We start from the raw sequence: 18,738 nt of genomic DNA, 5'->3' as shown, positions 1-18,738 counted from the left end.
TCATAGAATTCACAGTTTTGGTGGCTTTCCTGTGCTTGCACTTTGTTGTGGGATATTAGAGATGCGTGTTACGCATGTGATGCCGTTTGAGCTAATAATGAGGGGAAGGCCAGGGGAAGGTCTGGAGCTGGTGCATTCCAGCCAAATGTCACATTAAATGTAAAGACCCTAAGGCAGGAGTTAACCTGAGGGACTGGAGGGATTCAGGGATCTGAAAGAAGGGTCAGAGTGAGGAGGTTAGAGAGGGCTTTGGAGTGATAGGCAGGGACAAGCTCACATAGGGGCTGGTAGACCACAGCGAGGACGTGGGCGCTCCTCTGCACGCACAGTGCTCTGCACATAACTCATGAAATGAATTCATTTGATGTGTAGACGGGTCTTACAGTTTATATGCTCTCAGTGTATCTCTTGAATGGATTTTTAAGATTCTGGATTTTAACAGTCATTTTACATGAAAACTTAGTTGTGGAGTGCCAGTTGAAAAAATGGAGTTTAAGTGAATTCAGCACAAGCTATAGATGATCGAACATGAAAACATACTCAGCCTAACTCTTAAGGAAATGCAAATTAATACAACTCCATATACCATCTTTCTTCTACTAGATTGACAAAAGACCAAAACATTTGGTAACAGACTATGTTGGCATGAGTGTATGGAAATAGGCAACCTTTTCATTGTTGGTGACTGTGTGCATGGCACTGTTATTGCAGAGAGCAGTATTGATCAGAATTACAAATGCTCATATCCTTTGATCCAGCACATTCCCATCTTGAAATTTATCCTGTGAAATACTTATTTGTGTGCAAAATGGTGTTTGTACAAGGTCATTCACTGCAGGATTGTTTATAATAGCAAAATACTGTAAATTATCTAATGACTGGTCACTGATTAAATCGTGATACAACCCCACAGTGTGTAGTACTTTGCAGCTCTAAAAACATAGTCTTTATGAAGTGATGTGAAATTATTGCTGTAATAATTACATATGAATGTGCCGTTATGAAAGGTATACATGAGATTATATATGTGTGTGTATATATATATATGTATATATACATCTCTTATAAATAGGTGTGTATATCTATATCTGCGTGTGAAAATGGGCTCTAATACCTTTACATGAAAAAGCAAGGTGTGGAACAGTGAGTGGGCTTCCCAGGTGGCTCAGTGGTAAGAAATCCACCTGCCAGTAGGAGATGCAGGAGACATGGGTTTGGTCCCTGGGTCGGGAAGATCCCCTGGAGGGAAGAAATGGCAACCCACTCCAGTATTCTTGCCTGGAGAGTCCCATGGACAGAGGAGCCTGGGGAGTTATAGTCCATGCGGCTGCAAAGATTTGGACATGACTGAGCATGCACGCACATGCATACACACAGATCTGTGACAGGCCATCTGATTGCTCCTCAAGTAGTGCTGTCAAATGATACCTTATTGTGGTTGAAATTAATATTTACCTGCTTGCCAATGAGACTCTACATTTTTCCATATAATAATTCATCATTTGTATTTCCTTTTCAGTTAGAAATTGATTAACCTCTTTTGTTTATTTTTCAGTTGGGTTGGTCTTACATATTCTGGGTGTTAATATTTAGGCCAGTGTGTGTTACTGTTCTCCCAGTTTTTGGCTTGTCTTTCATTTTCAAATATCTTTTGGTAAACAAGAGTTCTTTTTTAAAAATTTATTTATTTTAATTGAAGGCTAATTACTTTACAATATTGTGGTGGTTTTTGCCATACACTGACATGAATCAGCCATGTGTGTACCTGTGTCCCCACCCTGAACCCCCCTCCCACCTCCTTCCCCATCCCATCCCTCAGGATCATCTCAGTGCACCAGCCGTGAGTGCCCTGTCTCATGCATCGAACCTGGATTGGCGATCTATTTCACATATGATAATATACATGTTTCAGTGCTGTTCTCTCAAATCATCCCACCCTCACCTTCTCCCACAGAGCCCAAAGGCTGTTCTTTACATCTGTGTCTCTTTTGCTGTCTCGTATATAGGATTATCGTTACCATCTTTCTAAATTCCATATATATGCGTTAGTATACTGTATTGGTGTTTTTCTTTCTGACTTACTTCACTCTGTATAATAGGCTCCAGATAAATAAGTGTTCTTAACACTAACAGAGTCACTTTTTAGTGCTTTTGGGTTTTGTTTGTGAAATTGTTCCCTCCTCAAAGGTTGTAAAGATTATTCTCCTATATTCTGAAAGTCTTTTAAGTTTTGCCACTCACATATAAGCCCTTAGTCCATCCAGATTTGATTGTGTGTGTATGGTGTGAGATAGGGATCTAAATATACTCTTTTTCCCTGTCGATAATCACTTGTCTTAGTGCCACTTATTGCATTCTTTGCCCAGTGATTTGCAATAACATCTCTATCATATTTCCATAACCATATGTGCGTAGGTCTGTTGCTGGGCTGTTTATTGTTTCATTAGTCTGTTTTTCTATACTTGTACCAATACCAAAGTGCCCTAATTACCATAGCTTCATAACAAGTCTTACCTTCTGGTAAGGCAGTTCCCTTCACTTTGTTCTTATCTTTCAGAAGTAATTGGGCAACTTGAATGCATTATCTGTGCAAAATTAAATAAAATTTAAGAAAAGTTCATGATGCATAAACATAATCCATAAAGATAGAGCTAACATATTCTGTTGAGTCCAAACTAGATTCAGTTAAAAATAAATGAGGACACAGTTCTTCAATTAGATGTGTTTACTTGGCTTTCATTTCAAGAAGTGCAGTTTCCATTTTTACACTTTTTTTTAAGATTGTGGTTAACAGTCACAAAATCTTGAATATTTTTGTTTTGGAAAACATTGAGAATGTAATAACTATGAATGTAATGATGAATATTAATATTTTGCATGTTTTTTCTTTTAAGTCTTGATACATCATCAAAGGCATAGTCTTTCCAAGGTGACTTCTCAGACGTCTCTTCATCCTTGTTCCATATACATTGCAGTGCCCAACAGACATTTTGCAGCTGCTGCGAAGTAAGTGTTTTATATTTTGGTTATTTCGTCTGCTACCATTTCAGTGTTTGATTAGAAAACATTATGCTTGGTTCCTTAAAGACGTATGAGGACATATAGTTGTAAAAATTTAACATCTCTGCTGCTTTGCCTGATAGTTCTGAAGGAGAGATATGACTAATTATAATAATACTTCATATGTATTGAACACTGACATTGAATAACTAATTTAATCTCTACAGTGGCTTTTTGTGGAAACTACTATTATTATGCTCTTTTTTAGAGGTGGAGAGCAAGGCACCAGTAGATTATTGTAACTTGCCTAGGGTCACAGAGTAAGTGTCAGAGCTAGGATTTTGTGACATAAGAAGTATTTAAATTTGTCTCTGCCAGCAATTCCTGTCTCATAGGTCCTAAAATCCTTGTGATCTCCTGAGTCATAGGGGTGCTAGGAGAGCAGTTTTCAAAAATACCTGGCCTTTGACCCAGTTCGTGATACAGAGCTCCTAAAACCCTTAATATTTCCTGGGTCATAGGCATATCTCTTTTGTCTAGTGAGGCATCTCTTGGTGGCCTTCTGAAAGGGGACTGGTCACTATAAAGACCAAGCTAAGATTGGAAGCTTGGAACTTCCAACCCTGCCTTCCATCCTCCGGGGAGGAGAGAGGGGCTAGAGATTGAATTCATAATTGCTCATGCCTCCGTAATGAAGCCTCCATAAAAATCCCTGAACTGTGGGGTTTGGAGAGCTTCTGGGTTGCTGAACTCACCAGCTTAATGCATCTGGTGCTTCATCCAGATAGATAGTGTCAGAACCATGTTGAGTTGCCAGCTGTCCAGCTCGTATTGGGTAACTGGAGGCTGTGAGGGACATACCTACACATTTAGTGTCAGAATTGTTGTGAGTAGAGGAAAGCAGTTTCATATCTAGCTATACCCACTGTGTGCACCTTTCTTCCTTGTTTCTAACTTAACAGTGTATCTTGGAGATTGTTTCAGATGGAGCTTTTAGTCATTTTTTTTAAAAAATTGAGAGAAAATCAACATATAACATTATGTTAGTTTCAGGTATGCGACATAATGATTTTCTTTTAAGTTATTTTTTTACTGAAGGATAATTGCTTTACAGAATTTTGTTGTTTTCTGTCAAACCTCAGTATGAATCAGCCATAGGTATACACATATCCCCTCCCTTTTGAACCTCCCTCCCATCTCCTGCCCCATCCCACCCTTCTGGGTTGACACAGAGTCCCTGTTTGAGTTTCCTGAGCCATACAGCAAATTCCCGTTGGCTGTCTATTTTACATATGGTGATGTAAGTTTCCATGTTACTCTTTCCATACATCTCACCCTCTCCTCCCCCCTCCCCATGTCCATAAGTCTGTTCTCTATGTCTGTTTCTCCACTGCTGTCCTGTAAATAAATTCTTCAGTACCATTCTTCTTGATTCTGTAAATATGCATTAGAATACAATAGCTATCTTTCTCTTTCTGACTGACTTCACTCTGTGTAATAAGTTCTAGGTTCTTCCACCTCATCAAAACTGACTCAAATGTGTTCCTTTGCGACATAATGATTTAATGTTTATCTATATTGGGAAATACTCACCATAAGAAGTCTAGTTAACATCCATCACCATACAGAGTTACAAATTTTTTTCCTTGTGATGAGAACTTTTAAGATTTACTCTCAGCGACTTTTCAAATATACAAATATACATTATAATATTATTACATTGTAGTCTATTATTACATTATATAATTCTACATTGTAGTATTATTAATTATAGTCACCATATTGTACATTACATCCCCATGACTTATTTTATACCTGGAAGTTTGTACCTTTTGACCACTTCACCTATTGCACCTATACCCCACTCCCTGCCCTGCCTCTGGCAGCCGAGATCTGTTTTCTGCATCTGTAAGTTCGTTTTTTTTTCTTTTAAGGTTGTACATATATGTGAAATCACATGGTATTTGTTTTTCTGTCTGACTTACTTCATTTAACATAAGAGAAATGTCCATCTGTGTTGTCACAAATGGCAAGGTTTCATTCATTTTATGGCTGAATAATATTCCTCTGTGTGTGTGTGTGTGTGTGTGTGTGTGTATGACATTTTCTTTATGTATCCTTCCATTAGTGGACTCTTAGATTGCTTCCATGTCTTTTGTATATATGGCTGCAGTGAACATGGGTATAATATTTCATTGGGTCTGTGTACCATAATTTTACTTAATCATTCCCCTGTTGATACACATTTATCTTTCCAAAAGACTTGTCTTTTGCTATTACCAGTGATCCTGCATTGAAGGATCATGTACATAGATCTTGTCAAGTATTATGAATATTTGTAGTATGAACTCAGAAATAGAATTCAATCAAAAGTTGTGCATTTATAATTTTCATAGGTAATACCAAATTGCCCTCATAGAGATCTTGCCAATTTATGTCCTTACCAGCAAGTATTATTAGAATGTCTTATTTTCCTGTATACAGTGTAATCAAAATTTTTGAACTTTGCCAATTTGATAGGTGATAAATAGTAACATCATGGCTTTAATTTATGTTTTATTATTATTATTGAGGTTGTTTGTCTTTTTTATCTGTTTAAGAACCATTTGTGCTTTCTTTACTGTGAGTTTTCTGTTTATATCCTATTCCTGTTTTTTTGCTGGTGATTAGTAGGAGGTCTTTTGCACTGTAACTTTAATATGTTTTAACTGTTATAGTGGAGGAATGGACCAGGTGCTGTGTGCTTACAGATGAAAGGTCATTTAATTCTTCCTGGAGGAGAATATGGCAGGAAGTGTTTGAGCTGGGTCTTGAAAGATAGATAGGATTTTGCAGGGAAATTGTGAGAAAAAGGTATTTCAGTGGTGCAGAAGCATGAAAGTAAATGACATGAATACAGGATGAAGAAGGAAGAGGCAGAAATGTTACTAGAAAGGAGACTTCCTTTGAGTCTGAATAGTACATGGGTTCGTTTTGGTTGAGAATTTGAAAGTATTGGTCGTACCAATTTACATACCTACCCAGTGGTGAGTGAAAGTGCCCTAATTTTTAACAACATTGGAGATCATCAGTCTTTATTTGTCTTTTTTCATTATATATCTGATTTGTACATTTTGCCCAGTTTTCTTTTGAGCTGTTTGTTATTTTTTCTTTCTGTTTTGTGGAAGTATTTGTTTGTTAGGAACATAGATTATTTTGAGACTATTTTTTCTTTAAATGTTATTTTCTTTTATAGAAACTCTTCATTTTATGTCTTCCCCGTGTTCTATTTCAGTACAACTTTTAAAGAGTTTTCCCTCACCTAAAAACCGTAGCATATGAAATATGCATGTTAAAAAAAAACTGAAAAATTCTTGTGGCGAGCGGAGACTGTTCTTCCTTGCGTTGTGTGGGCTTCTCTTGTTGGGGAGGACAGACTCCAGGTGTGCAGGCTTCAGTAGTTGCAGCGCGTGTGCTCAGCAGTTGTACACAGGCTTTGTTGCTTCATGGCATGTGGAATCTTTTCAGACCAAGGGTTGAAGTCATGTTTCCTGCATTGGCAGGCAAGAATTCTTGTCCACTGAGCAGGAAAGTCCTAGCTGTGGTTTTAGTTTTTAATTTGTTGGCTTTATAATATACAAAAAAATAGTTTTCTCCTGGCTAATTTTTTATCATGGATCTGAGACAGGGTAGAGTGGCTTGAACTTGCTTTTCTCGTCTGTCTTGTCACTCTGAATCTCCTCTCTTCCCCATGGTTTGCCAGTGATGTCTCTGACTCTGCTTCTCTCTTGGACAGTAGATTCTTTTCCTTGCTTCTTCATGCATCTCAGAATTTTTTATTGACTGCTAGATACTTTGTGTAGAGCAGTGGAGGCTAAAATACAGAGTATTTATGCCCGGAAAGGGACATACCTTTTCTGTCAGATGTTGTGTCAGTCCCGTCAGAAGCTGAGCTGGGGTTTGGTTTGGTTGTTGCTGTGGTCCCCACCAGCAGCATCGCCTTTCTGGACTGTTACCTTGTGCCTAGGTGGAGGCGGGGCTGCTGGAAGGGTTTTCGCCTCTGCTCCTGTTCCATGCTCAGTGTTGAGCCTCAGCTGTGCAGCTGCGCCTCAGAAGGGGGTTGCTGTCCATGCTCTGCCTCCTCTCCTAGTAGGAGACTGCTGTTGCTTATTGCTCCGTGCTTATTAGGCTGGTGACGGGTGTGGAAGGGATTCTCAGTTTCCAAAGCCAGCCTTCGTCTTAAGCAGGCCCAGTGTTGCTGGTCCTTGGGGATGGTTTTCTCCATATTTCTCTCCTCTCCCCCTGTGGTCTGCATCTATCGAATGGCACACTTGTGCCGCAGTGTCTGGGCCCTTCCAGAGCTTTATCGGTAGAGGGTATCGTGATCAGGAACTGTGTGCTACCCTCCCGGAAGGACAGAAGTTTTAGTATTTTTTCTTCTTTCTAGTGTTTTATTCTTCTTCTTTCATTTCCCTACACATTTCCCTTCTTTGATCTACCTGTGCCCTAGAGCAGCAGCCCCCCACCTTTTTGGACCAGGGACTGGTTTCATGAAGACAATTTTTCCATGGACCGACCGTTTGGGGTGGGGATGTTGGTTTCAGGATGATTCAAGTGCATTACATTTATTTGTGCGCTTTATTTCTGCTATTACGTCAGCTCCACCTCAGATCATCAGGCTGTAGATCCCAGAAAGTTGGGGACCCCTGCCCTAGAGGGCTTCAGGGTTACTTGTCTTTCTGGCAATAGTGGCTGCTCTTCTCTATGTTGCACCCTCGATGGAGGCTTTCCTATCTCCTGGCCTACTCCAGTCTTTCCTAGGAGGGCCTGGTGGAGGTCTGAAGACGGGTGAGTGTGAACTTCCCTTGTGTCTGGATCTCTCGGGTTTAAACTGTCATACTAGCACTAAAAGTTTAGCTGAGTTTTTTTTTTTTTCCTTCTTACCTGCCTGCCTTTCTCTCATTCTCTGCTCTAGGCAAGACCCTCCTGCTGTACACATGTGGAGTGGGGTGTGGGAAGACTTCAGACCTACGTGGTTGCCTTAGGTATTTTCTCTTTAGTTCTGTTTAGTTCAGTTTAGTTTGACTCCAGGTTGTGTGTTCCCTACTGTCATCCCGATTCCTCAAATTAAAGACTTATTCAGCCTTAAAAAGACTTGGATCTCTAGGGTTACAGATCTTCAAGGATCTTGAAGTGAGCTTTATTATAGTACTGATTTTTTTTTTTGTCTGTTTTATTTGGGTATGACCGTGGAATTGTTTTTCCTTTCATGGTCTTGGAGTTAGGAGACAGGAGAAGCAGGGAGAAAGTTATTATCTGACTACAGTCTCTTATGACTCATTTAGTCTGCGTGGTTTAGTTACCCGGGTAACTGCAGCTAAATTGTGTTCTTTCTAGTTCAGACTACCAGGTGTTTCTCCCTCACCTTCCCCAAAACCTTTCCAATACAATTATTTTACTCCCTGAGAATCATAGGTTTTACGTTCTCCAGATAGGGCCTTACATACTGAGTAAAAAACAGAGTTCTTCTGGATGTGATTCTCATGAATAAAGTTACACCTTTTGGAGGGTCAAGGAAAACAGCAGGTGGTAGGTTTGTAAAATTGATTATTATTGACAGATTTCAGCCAGTTGCAGTTTTTTAATTTTGGAAGAAAGTGTTTCCCTAGAATCCTGTTCTGCTCTGTGTTAAATGACGTTGTCGGCTTCCCCGGTGGCTCAGTGGTAGAGAATCCGCCTGCCAATGCAGGAGGTTCAGGTTTGATCCCTGGGTCGGGATGATCGCCTGGAGAAAGAAATGGCAACCTGCTCCTTTATTCTTGCCTGGGAAATCCCATGGACATAGGAATCTGGTGGGCAACAGTCCATGGGGTTGCAAAATAGACAGACACAATTTAGCAGCTAAACAACAACAATGATGTTTTATTTTATTTATTTTTGCAAGTGTTCATTTGTAGCTCAACAAAATTTTCATTGAACCATCTCAAACCATTCAAAAAACCATCTCAAATTTTGTGAAACAAGGTCCAAAGCATAAATAAGTAAACTGCTGTATACCCAACTCAGTCTCTTTATGTTCCTGACTTTTATCAGGTTTTGCAAATATTTATTAATTTAAAAATCACATTTTAGTCTCTGGGAACTTCATATTACTAATTGTAAATTAGATGGATAGCTTCAGTCATGATGAAGAATTTAGTGGTGAAATCAGTATTTATGTAAAGTGAATCTGTGGGTTATAGCTACAATTTTTATTCATTTGTTTATTTTAGGTAGTTTATTACTAAAACAGGCTCTCTAGGCTCCTTCACCTATTGGCCAGTCTACTCTTTTACTAAGTATAAAATGTGATTTCTTCAGTTTGGAAGGTTTCAGGATTTCGTGGTGTACTTCCACATAGTATTGAGGCACGTTGCATCTATCCACTCAGGCACCTACTTAGACTTGTCGGCAGTCCAGTAGGGCACCTGTGTCCCATTAAAAATGAGTGTTGTTATTATCTGCTATTCTGTCAAACTGCTTATTAGTTGGGAGGATACTATTATTAGTTGTAGTAATAAGGATTCATTGAGTGCTGTAAGTGAGCATGGAATTATATGTTGGATTGGTTTTTGAGGGTTTTTTTAAAAATATCATTTTACTGTCATCCATTTCTTTTGTATAAATTTTATAGGACCTCTTACCAAGTTTTCTATTGGTGCCATAGTGAATTACCACAGACCTTGTGGCTTAAAGCAACTCAAGTTTATCATCTTGCAGTTCTATAGGTCAGAATTCTGATATGGATCTCACTAGACTAAAATTAAGGAGCCATCAGAGCTTCAGTCCTTTCTAAAGGCTCTAGAGGAGAATCTGTTTCCTGGCCATTTCCAGCTTCAAAAGCTACCCATATTCCTTAGCTCATGGCTCCCCCTTCCTCCATCTTCAAAGCTAAGAATGGCATATTGGGTCCATTTCATGCTCAGATTTCTCCTTCCCATTGCTGTGAGATGAGGATGAGAAAGAAGGTTTCTCTGCTTTCAGAAACTGTGTGATTAGATTGGGCTCACCTGAATAGTCCAGCATCCTCTCAAGATAATCACGTCTGCAAAGTCCTTTTTGCTGTGCCGATGTGGCCATATTTGGGAAGCTGTAATCCTATCTACCACAGAACCCAGATGTCTTTCTAGAATAGTATTTCCTTAATTTAAAGGGTTTATGGTTAAAAGATTAAAGGTGTGATTGGAATTAATGCTGAGAAAGTGTATCATATCACCTCTACTTCTGTCTTCTTAGCTTCAAACTCTTACCTGCAATTACCTGTAGAACACATTTTCTTAGGTATTTTGTAAGCGCCTTGTTGGTGTTTGTTATGTAACAAACCACCCTGCGATTATCATTGCCCACGTGTCTGTGAGCTGATCTGAGCTAGGTTTGCATGGGTGTCTGGTGACCTTGGCTGGGCTTGCTGTGCCTCCGTGAATCTGCAGGTCGGTTGAGAGTTGTCTAATCTAGCCTGCGGCTCTGTGGAGCCAGCTGTGTTGTTCACTTGTCTCTCATCCTCCCACCTTTGGGCTAGCCCAGGCCTGTGCTTATGAAAATGGCAGAAAGACAAACTCACAAGTGGAAACAGATGAAGCCTCTTAAGGCCTACGCTTAGAGCATAGAATCTGTCAGTTTGCTTTATTCTATTGACCTACTAGTCATGTGACCAAATCAAGGCACTTTTAAGTGGGAGGAACTACAAAGTCACTTAGCAAAGGGACTTGAATAGAGAGAAGAGATAAGGAATTGGGGCCAATGATGCAACTAACCCCACACTCAGACTCTCTTGCCCCAAACTGAACTCATCTCCGTGACTACCTCCCTCGAGAGAAACCTGTTTTGCTCTCTTTATTTCTGGGTTTAGTTAATGATGCTACTCATGTCTAATCATGTGAGCCAGAAACCTGCGTAGTATCCTCGAGTTGTCTCTTTCCCCTTTGCCTTCTGTATTCACCTTGTGAAATGCCCCTGTCATCTGTCCAGCCTAGTATCATCCCTGCCCTGCTTCAGGCTGCCATGTCTCTGAGAGGAGAGGGAGGGCCGTCTCTGTAGTTGTCTCCAGTCTGCCTCCTTCAGACGCACCGCTTCTGTCGCAGCCAGGACAGCCTGTGTGAAATGCAGACGCCGCCCCGTCCAGTGGCCTCGCACTGTCCCCAGGGAGGCCTCTGCCACCTGGGTCCCCAGCCGCCTGTGCTGCTGCCCCCTGAGGCAGGGCTCAGGAGCCAGCAAGACGTGGCCGGAGGACCCTGACATGTTAAGTGAGAGAAGAGCAGCGTTGTGTGACCCATGAAAATCACAAGAGTTGACCCAGTGTTTGTAAATAAAGCTTTGCTGGAACGCAACTGTGACCAACCTAGACAGCATATTAAAAAGCAGAGACGTTACTTTGCCAACACAGGTCTGTCTTGTCAAGGCCATGGTTTTTCCAGTGCTCATGTATGGATGTGAGAGTTGGACCATAAAGAAAGCTGAGCGCCGAAGAATTGATGCTTTTGAACTCTTGAGAGTATCTCGGACTGCAAGGAGATCCAATCAGTCCATTCTAAAGGAGATCAGTCCTGGGTGTTCATTGAAAGGACCGATGTTGAAGCTGAAACTCCAATACTTTGGCCACCTCATGCGAAGAGCTGACTCATTTGAAAAGACCCTGATGCTGGGAAAGATTGAGGGCAGGAGGAGAAGGGGACGACAGAGGATGAGATGGTTGGATGGCATCACTGACTTGATGGACATGGGTTTGGGTGGACTCTGGGAGTTGGTGATGGACAGGGAGGCCTGGCTGTGGTTCATGGGGTCACAAAGAGTCGGACATGACTGAATGACTGAACTGAACAGAACTGAACTATGCTCATTCATTTTTGTGTTGTGTATTGCTGTTTTCACGTTCAAATAGCAGAGTTGAGTCACTGAGATGAGTCCATAAAACATTTACTGTCTGATCCCTTCTGGAAAAAGTTTACCAACCCCTGCTCTAGGCAACTAGAACTTATAATGGCTCCCCTTGTGTACCATTCTGTTAATCATGCCTCAATGCTTTTATTACATTGTTTCTTTGCCTGGATAACTCTGTTTTTTTAAATAATAGCTTTATTGAGGTACAATTGCATACCATACAATTCACCCACTTAAAGTGTGCCACTCAGTGATTTTTAGTGTGTTCACAGAGTTGTGTGACTGTCACCACAGTCTGTTTTGGAACATTTCATTATCTTTCCTGTAGACCCCATGGCCATTAGCAGTCACTTCCCATTTCCCTATCCCCTCCCCAGCCCTAGACAACCTGAGTCTACTTTCAGTTTCTATAGGTGTACCCATTTTTTTTTTTTTTTGCCCATTCTTGATATTTCCTACAAATTGAACCATACAATGTGTGGTCTTTTGGAACTGGCTTCTTTCACTTCGCATTCTGTGTTTAAGGTTCATACAAATTGTAGTGTGTATCAATGCTTCATTCCTTTTCATTGCCTATTAATACTCTGCTGTATGGATATACCACATTCTGTGTATTAAGCTTGTTTTACCTTTTGGCTTGTATTGATTAACACTGCTGTGAACAGTTGTGTACAAGTTTTTATGTGTCCATGTTTTTGTTTCTCTTGGGTTTATGTTTAGGCTAATTCTTCCTTATCCTTTAAGAATTGACTTTGGGGTCTTTTTTTTTTTTTTTTTTCCTGAACTCTTCCCTGCCTCCTAGGCTGAGTTAACTATCTTTTCCCCATGGCCCTGATAACATTCTCATAGTATTTACCACATCATATTGAAATTATCTGCTTGCATGTCCATCTTCCCTACTCTGAGTTTCTGGAGAGCAACATCAATACCTTATCCAACTTTGTATCAACTGCAAACAGTTCAGAAATTTGCTTAAAATTTGTTGAACTAAAAAAAGCTACAAAGAAGTCTGTGCTTTTGAATTAAAATAAACTTTATCTTTTGTCATTTTTTTCTGTCAAATGTAAATATATTAGCTTCCTTTTTAAGTCTCTTTAATTTACATATTTAGATAACTGATTTAAATTTTTTTTTTAAGGACTGCAAAGAAAACAAAAAAAGGTACTAAAGAAAAAGCATCAAATGAGAAAAAAGTTGATATAGAAAAAATAAAGTCATATCCTTTTATGGAAGGTGAACCTGAAGATGATGTCTACCTAAAACGCTTATACCCAAGGCAGATATACGAGGTGGAGAAAGCCGTTCACTTACTTAAGAAATTTCAAGTTTTGGACTTTACAAATCCAAAGCAAGGTGTTTATCTTGATTTGACACTGGATATGACACTGGGGAAGAAGGTATGTAGACTCAATTAAAATTTATTTGTCAACAGTGGTTGAATGAATTGCTGTTTCTTAACTTAAAATATGTTTGTCTCCTATAATAATTTTTAGAAAATCTTATGCTCTTTCTGAACTTTAGGATGAAAAATACTAAAGTTTGTCTTTTAATTTTCCAAATATAAAATAGGATGTTGAACTCATTCTGTAGAGTCAGTAAACACACATCTCGTGTTTATCTGGAAGTCATTGGTAGGAACAAAAGTAGTGTAAAAATTAATTGAGGTATTACTGTAACTTTGAAAAATGACTTAAGCTGTCTAGGTATGTTGTTCCTTCTCTGTTAGGAAGGACTTTGGGTAGCTTGGTGGCCTAAAGATGTGTTCCTCTGAATCCTGGGTTGAGACTAAGTTTGGATGGGGTGCCAAGCCCCTTACCCTCATCTCAACCTAAACATTTCTGCTTTGTCTGCTTATATATTGCAGTTCCACAAAAGACTTGTTTATAAAATTCTAAAGGTGGGAAAAATACTAGATTAGAATTGAGGTCCATTACAGCTCAATTTGATAAGCTTCTCACTTAAGAAATTAATTTATTTGGAGATGATACTTTGATTTTTATTCTGAGGATGTTCTTTTTTTTTTTTTTAAACTGAAGGGTCTGTGTTTTTGAGTACAATTTAACAACCTCAGCAGCAACAAGTAATTGAGGAGGAATACAGCATAGTGGGTAAGAGTATAGGCTGACATTGCATTACAGGCCAGAATCCTGGGGTTACCAGTTACCTGCTGTTTGAAGAGTTGGTTTAACCTCTCCAAATCCCAGTTTTCCTCTTTCTTTATAAAGGGAAGTAAAATGCTTATTTTCATGCATGGTGTCATTTAATTCTATAATAATCTCAAAAGAGGAAGCTGAGACATGGAAAGTGAAGTAAACTTGCTCAAGGTCCCCAGAGGTGGGGGTGGAATTAAGATTTAAACCAAGGTCTGTGTCATTTCTTGGTTATTTTTTTGTTTATTCCAATCCTATTGAAATTTTATTTTATACTATAGTGTTACTGTTCTTTTATTTGAAAACATTGTAGTGTCTAAAGTAGCCACTTTCTCAGTCAACCAATTGTGTAATTTATAACGAAGTATTGTAGGACCACAAGTTTCATTTTGTAAATGTTAGCCACTTGTAAACTAATAACATTGAAAAGGTTCAGTTTTCTTCCTGAGACCTTTTTTGTTCTTGACAGAGTGCTTGTAAAACAAGCCAGTATTCCCCCAGGGGACGCTATTATTGTGATTGCTTTCCATTGAAAAATTTACTGAAGCCCGTTGTGACTTGTTAATAGCAAAGGAATGACAGTCAGTAAAACTGAGTTGCATGTCTGACATAAAGTGTGCTTAAGACTTTGTGCCTTCTTAAAAGAATTTCTCAGGAGGTTATGTTACTCAAGTTTTTCTAAAAATAAAATCTTTCAATCAGTTTTAATTATGAAACAACTCTTTTTCTCTTTTTCTGGACCTTAAGGCTGCAACAGAACTATGGGCCTAGAGCTTGTTTCCATGTGAAGTCTCCCTAAGAGAGCTGAGTCACAGGTCTAGACAGGTCCTTGGCCTAGTGACTAAACAAATTAGTTTTGAGGTCCTGTAAAAACTCCACCCATATTAGGGTGCTTCAGATGCATGCCATTATTTGGGATTTTCCAACTGACTTCCCATACATATCTGGAAGTGGTGGGTGGTCCAGGTTGTTTCAAAATAGACCAGAGGCTTGAAATAGCCTTTCAGATTTGGCAGCCTGTCTTGGATTTAGAGTTAATATCATCAGAGTCACCTGATTGTTTAGAACCAACATGGAAATTAGAGTGACCCACTGAGCAGATTAGCTGGATATTGTTCAATGTGCATAGTTGTATACATGTCCTCCTTGATGATGTAAAAAAAAATTATATTTTTTTTAAATTTAATTCAAGGTAGAAAACATTTATTGGCATCCATCATGTGGAAAGCCTTGTACTAGGTGCTGGGGAAGATAAGGATTGTGGAAACACAGGTCTTAATTTATGTGAGACTCTGGTGAATGCTGTAGAGAAAGAAGTCACATGCCATTTGAGTATGGAGTTGGGGAAAGAGGTTTAGATCTTTATTTTGATTTCTTACAAAGGAAGTATAATTGCTTATGCTTTAACAGGTAATCAGTGAATATTTTGGATATAGAAAAGATGAATGAATTTTTTATAATTGTTTTTCCATTGTTGTATATTTAGAAAAAAGTGGAGCCATTTGCCAGTGTTCTTAATTTGCCATACCCATTCATTTCAGAAGTGAGTAAAGTTGCCGTATTTACAGGGGTGAGTAACTTTTGTCAGCTTTTTATATCTTTTAGTTTTTTGACACATCACATTAATCAATGATTAGAGTAACTGAATAGAGTTAGAGAAAATCCTGGCATTCCCCTAGAATATTTTCCCCATGTGAAACTCAAAGCAGTTAAATGACTTATTTGAGGTCATATCATTAGTTTGAGAAAGAGCTGAGCCACAACATTAACTTCATCATTATCTACCATTTTATGTTTCTCACAAGAGCAGTATTTATCCTACTAGCTGCTGTGTCCTGCTGAAACTCTCCAAACAACAAGAATAACATTAACTTTAAAGCAGTGGGCCATTTGGTGCTGTGAAGACACAGAAACCACACTTTTACCTTACATTTCTTTTTTTTTTTTTTTTCCCATTTATTTTTATTAGTTGGAGGCTAATTACTTTACATCATTACAGTAGTTTTTGTCATACATTGAAATGAATTAGCCATGGATTTACATGTATTCCCCATCCCAGTCCCCCCTCCCACCTCCCTCTCCACCCGATCCCTCTGGGTCTTCCCAGTCCACCAGGCCCGAGCACTTGTCTCATGCATCCAACCTGGGCTGGTGATCTGTTTCACCCTAGATAATATACATGTTTCAATGCTGTTCTCTTGAAACATCCCACCCTCGCCTTCTCCCAGAGTCCACAAGTCTGTTCTATACATCTGAGTCTCTTTTTCTGTTTTGCATATAGGGTTCTCGTTACCATCTTTCTAAAGTCCATATATATGTGTTAGTATACTGTAATGGTCTTTATCTTTCTGGCTTACTTCGCTCTGTATAATGGGCTCCAGTTTCATCCATCTCATTAGAACTGATTCAAATGAATTCTTTTTAATGGCTGAGTAATATTCCATGGTGTATATGTACCACAGCTTCCTCATCCATTCGTCTGCTGATGGGCATCTGGGTTGCTTCCATGTCCTGGCTATTATAAACAGTGCTGCGATGAACATTGGGGTGCACGTGTCTCTTTCAGATCTGGAGAAACCACACTTTTAAAATGATCTAGTCTGTAAAGTCAAGAAAGTCAAGGCAATAATAAGTATAGTAATACAGCTCTTTGTCACTGTTTTTGTATTATGCACATTTGTTTATAACATGTTCATGAATTTGTTTTGTAAAGTGTTTTTCTTCCTGTCATCTGTCTCACTTACAATGAAGAAATTCTTTGCTTTTTTGCCCAGAAAAGTAGAGAATATAGCTCTTACAATGCCACAAAACTTGAGTAAATAGTGACATATTTTTACAGTAAATCCAAATGGTATAAATGAAGCATATAGAGGAAAAAACCTAATACTGTGTATTTTTCTTTTGGATTTTCAGATAGTAGGCTAAATTTTGGTTCTCATTTCTTAAATTTAAAAATCTTTACTCTTGTAATACTGGATTGATAAAATGTCTCCATTTAAAGTAGCAAAACTAAATATATTTTAATCTGTTATTTTTGGAAAATGTTGTATTGATGAAATTGGAGACTTAGGACCACTTGGTGGGTTTTTAATATGCCATTTTGACATATTTCCTCATGTATTAGTCAAGAAAGGCCTTAATCACCTACAAACTAAGCTTGTTCTGAATGTATTATCTCTGATGCATCTAGTTGAGAACTGATGCACTTTCAATTAAAAGTAAAAAATATAGTTTTTATTTTCAACTGTGTGGTATTTCTGACAAAATACTTGAAAGCAGACTGAATTTGTTTAAAGACTAATGTTCAAACTATTGTGTTTTTTGGTAGAATGCATCAGAAATTAAAATAGCAGAAGAAAATGGAGCTGCATTTGCAGGAGGAACTAATCTGATTCAGATGGTACGGTATTGTTTTCATATTCATTACTTACAGAAATTGTTCTGTTATCTTTGCCATCTATTGATTTATTACGTGTGGAACATAACTAGTCTGTTCATATCTTTTGAAAAATGGTTAGTAGAGCTTTACAGAACAGATGATTTTCCTACTCTTTTGAGTCTCAAAATCAAGCTAAGAAAAAATTATCCAGACAGCCTGATATTAATTATACTTGATTTGTATTTGTGATTTTTTTGTTTCTTTCTTATGTCTTTGTGAGAGTTTTGCAGATAGACTGGAAAGGACAGTATGACTCTTGTGGTTTTGAATGTGAGATTTAAGGTGAAATCCACAAGGTAGCCTACATGGATATCTCTATTCATATTTCAAAGGCCAGTTGTTTTTTTGCCTTATTGGAATGGAAAGTGTGATTTACTTTAGTAGATTGCAAAGGATAGTATCTGACCTCTGTAATATGGTACTTTTGGTTCCTCTTAAATTTTACCACACCAGTTCTCCCAACTCAGTTCAAGTGGTATAGGCTAAAAAAGGTTATGCAGCCTACCTTGAGAAAATAACAAAGAACTGGTGGAGCCCATTTGAAGCAAAGACATTTGTTTGCTTGTTTCAATTAATTTATTTATTTTAATTGGAGGCTAATTACTTTACAGTATTGTTGTGGTTTTTGTCATACATTGACATGAATCAGCCATGGGTGTACATGTGTTCCTCATCCTGAATCCCCTCCCACCTCCCTCCCCATCCCATCCCTCAGGGTCATCCCAGTGCAGCAGCCCTGAGCGCCCTGTCTCGTGCATCGAACCTGGACTGGTGATCTGTTTCACATATGATAATATACATGTTTCAATGCTGTTCTCTCAAAGCATCCCACCCTCGCCTTCTCCCACAGAGTCCAAAAGACTATTCTTTACATCTGTGTCTCTTTTGCTGTCTTGCATATTAGAGTCATCGTTACCATCTTTCTAAATTCTGTATATATGTGTTGGTATACTATATTGCTGTTTTTCTTTCTGACTTACTTCACTCTGTATAATAGGCTCCAGTTTCATCCACCTCATTAGAACTGATTCAAATGTATTCTTTTTAATGGCCGAGTAATATTCCATGGTGTATATGTACCACACCTTTCTTATCCGTTCATCTGCCGATGGACATCTAGGTTGCTTCCAGGTCCTGGCTATTGTAAACAGTGCTGCGATGAACACTGGGGTGCACATGTCTCTTTCAATTCTGATTTCCTCGGTGTGTATGCCCAGCAGTGGGATTGCTGGGTCATATGGCAGTTCTGTTGGC

General features: G+C 38.8%; 1 protein-coding gene across 1 annotated transcript in view; it reads left to right on the top strand.

Annotated features, from left to right (window-relative positions):
* Positions 1–18,738, top strand: part of MRPL1 (mitochondrial ribosomal protein L1) — a 65,675-nt gene that overhangs the window by 5,455 nt on the left and 41,482 nt on the right. The window contains exons 2-5 of the mRNA XM_020894695.2: positions 2,895–3,006; positions 13,034–13,292; positions 15,532–15,615; positions 17,374–17,445. Of these exons, the coding sequence (XP_020750354.2) occupies positions 2,895–3,006; positions 13,034–13,292; positions 15,532–15,615; positions 17,374–17,445 (527 nt within the window). The remainder of the gene's footprint in view (positions 1–2,894; positions 3,007–13,033; positions 13,293–15,531; positions 15,616–17,373; positions 17,446–18,738) is intronic.

This window comes from Odocoileus virginianus, chromosome 29 (genome assembly GCF_023699985.2).
Source record: "Odocoileus virginianus isolate 20LAN1187 ecotype Illinois chromosome 29, Ovbor_1.2, whole genome shotgun sequence".
NCBI classification, from domain to species: Eukaryota; Metazoa; Chordata; class Mammalia; order Artiodactyla; family Cervidae; genus Odocoileus; species Odocoileus virginianus.
Note: the sequence above shows the minus strand (reverse complement) of the source record. Positions and strands in the feature narration are given on the sequence as shown.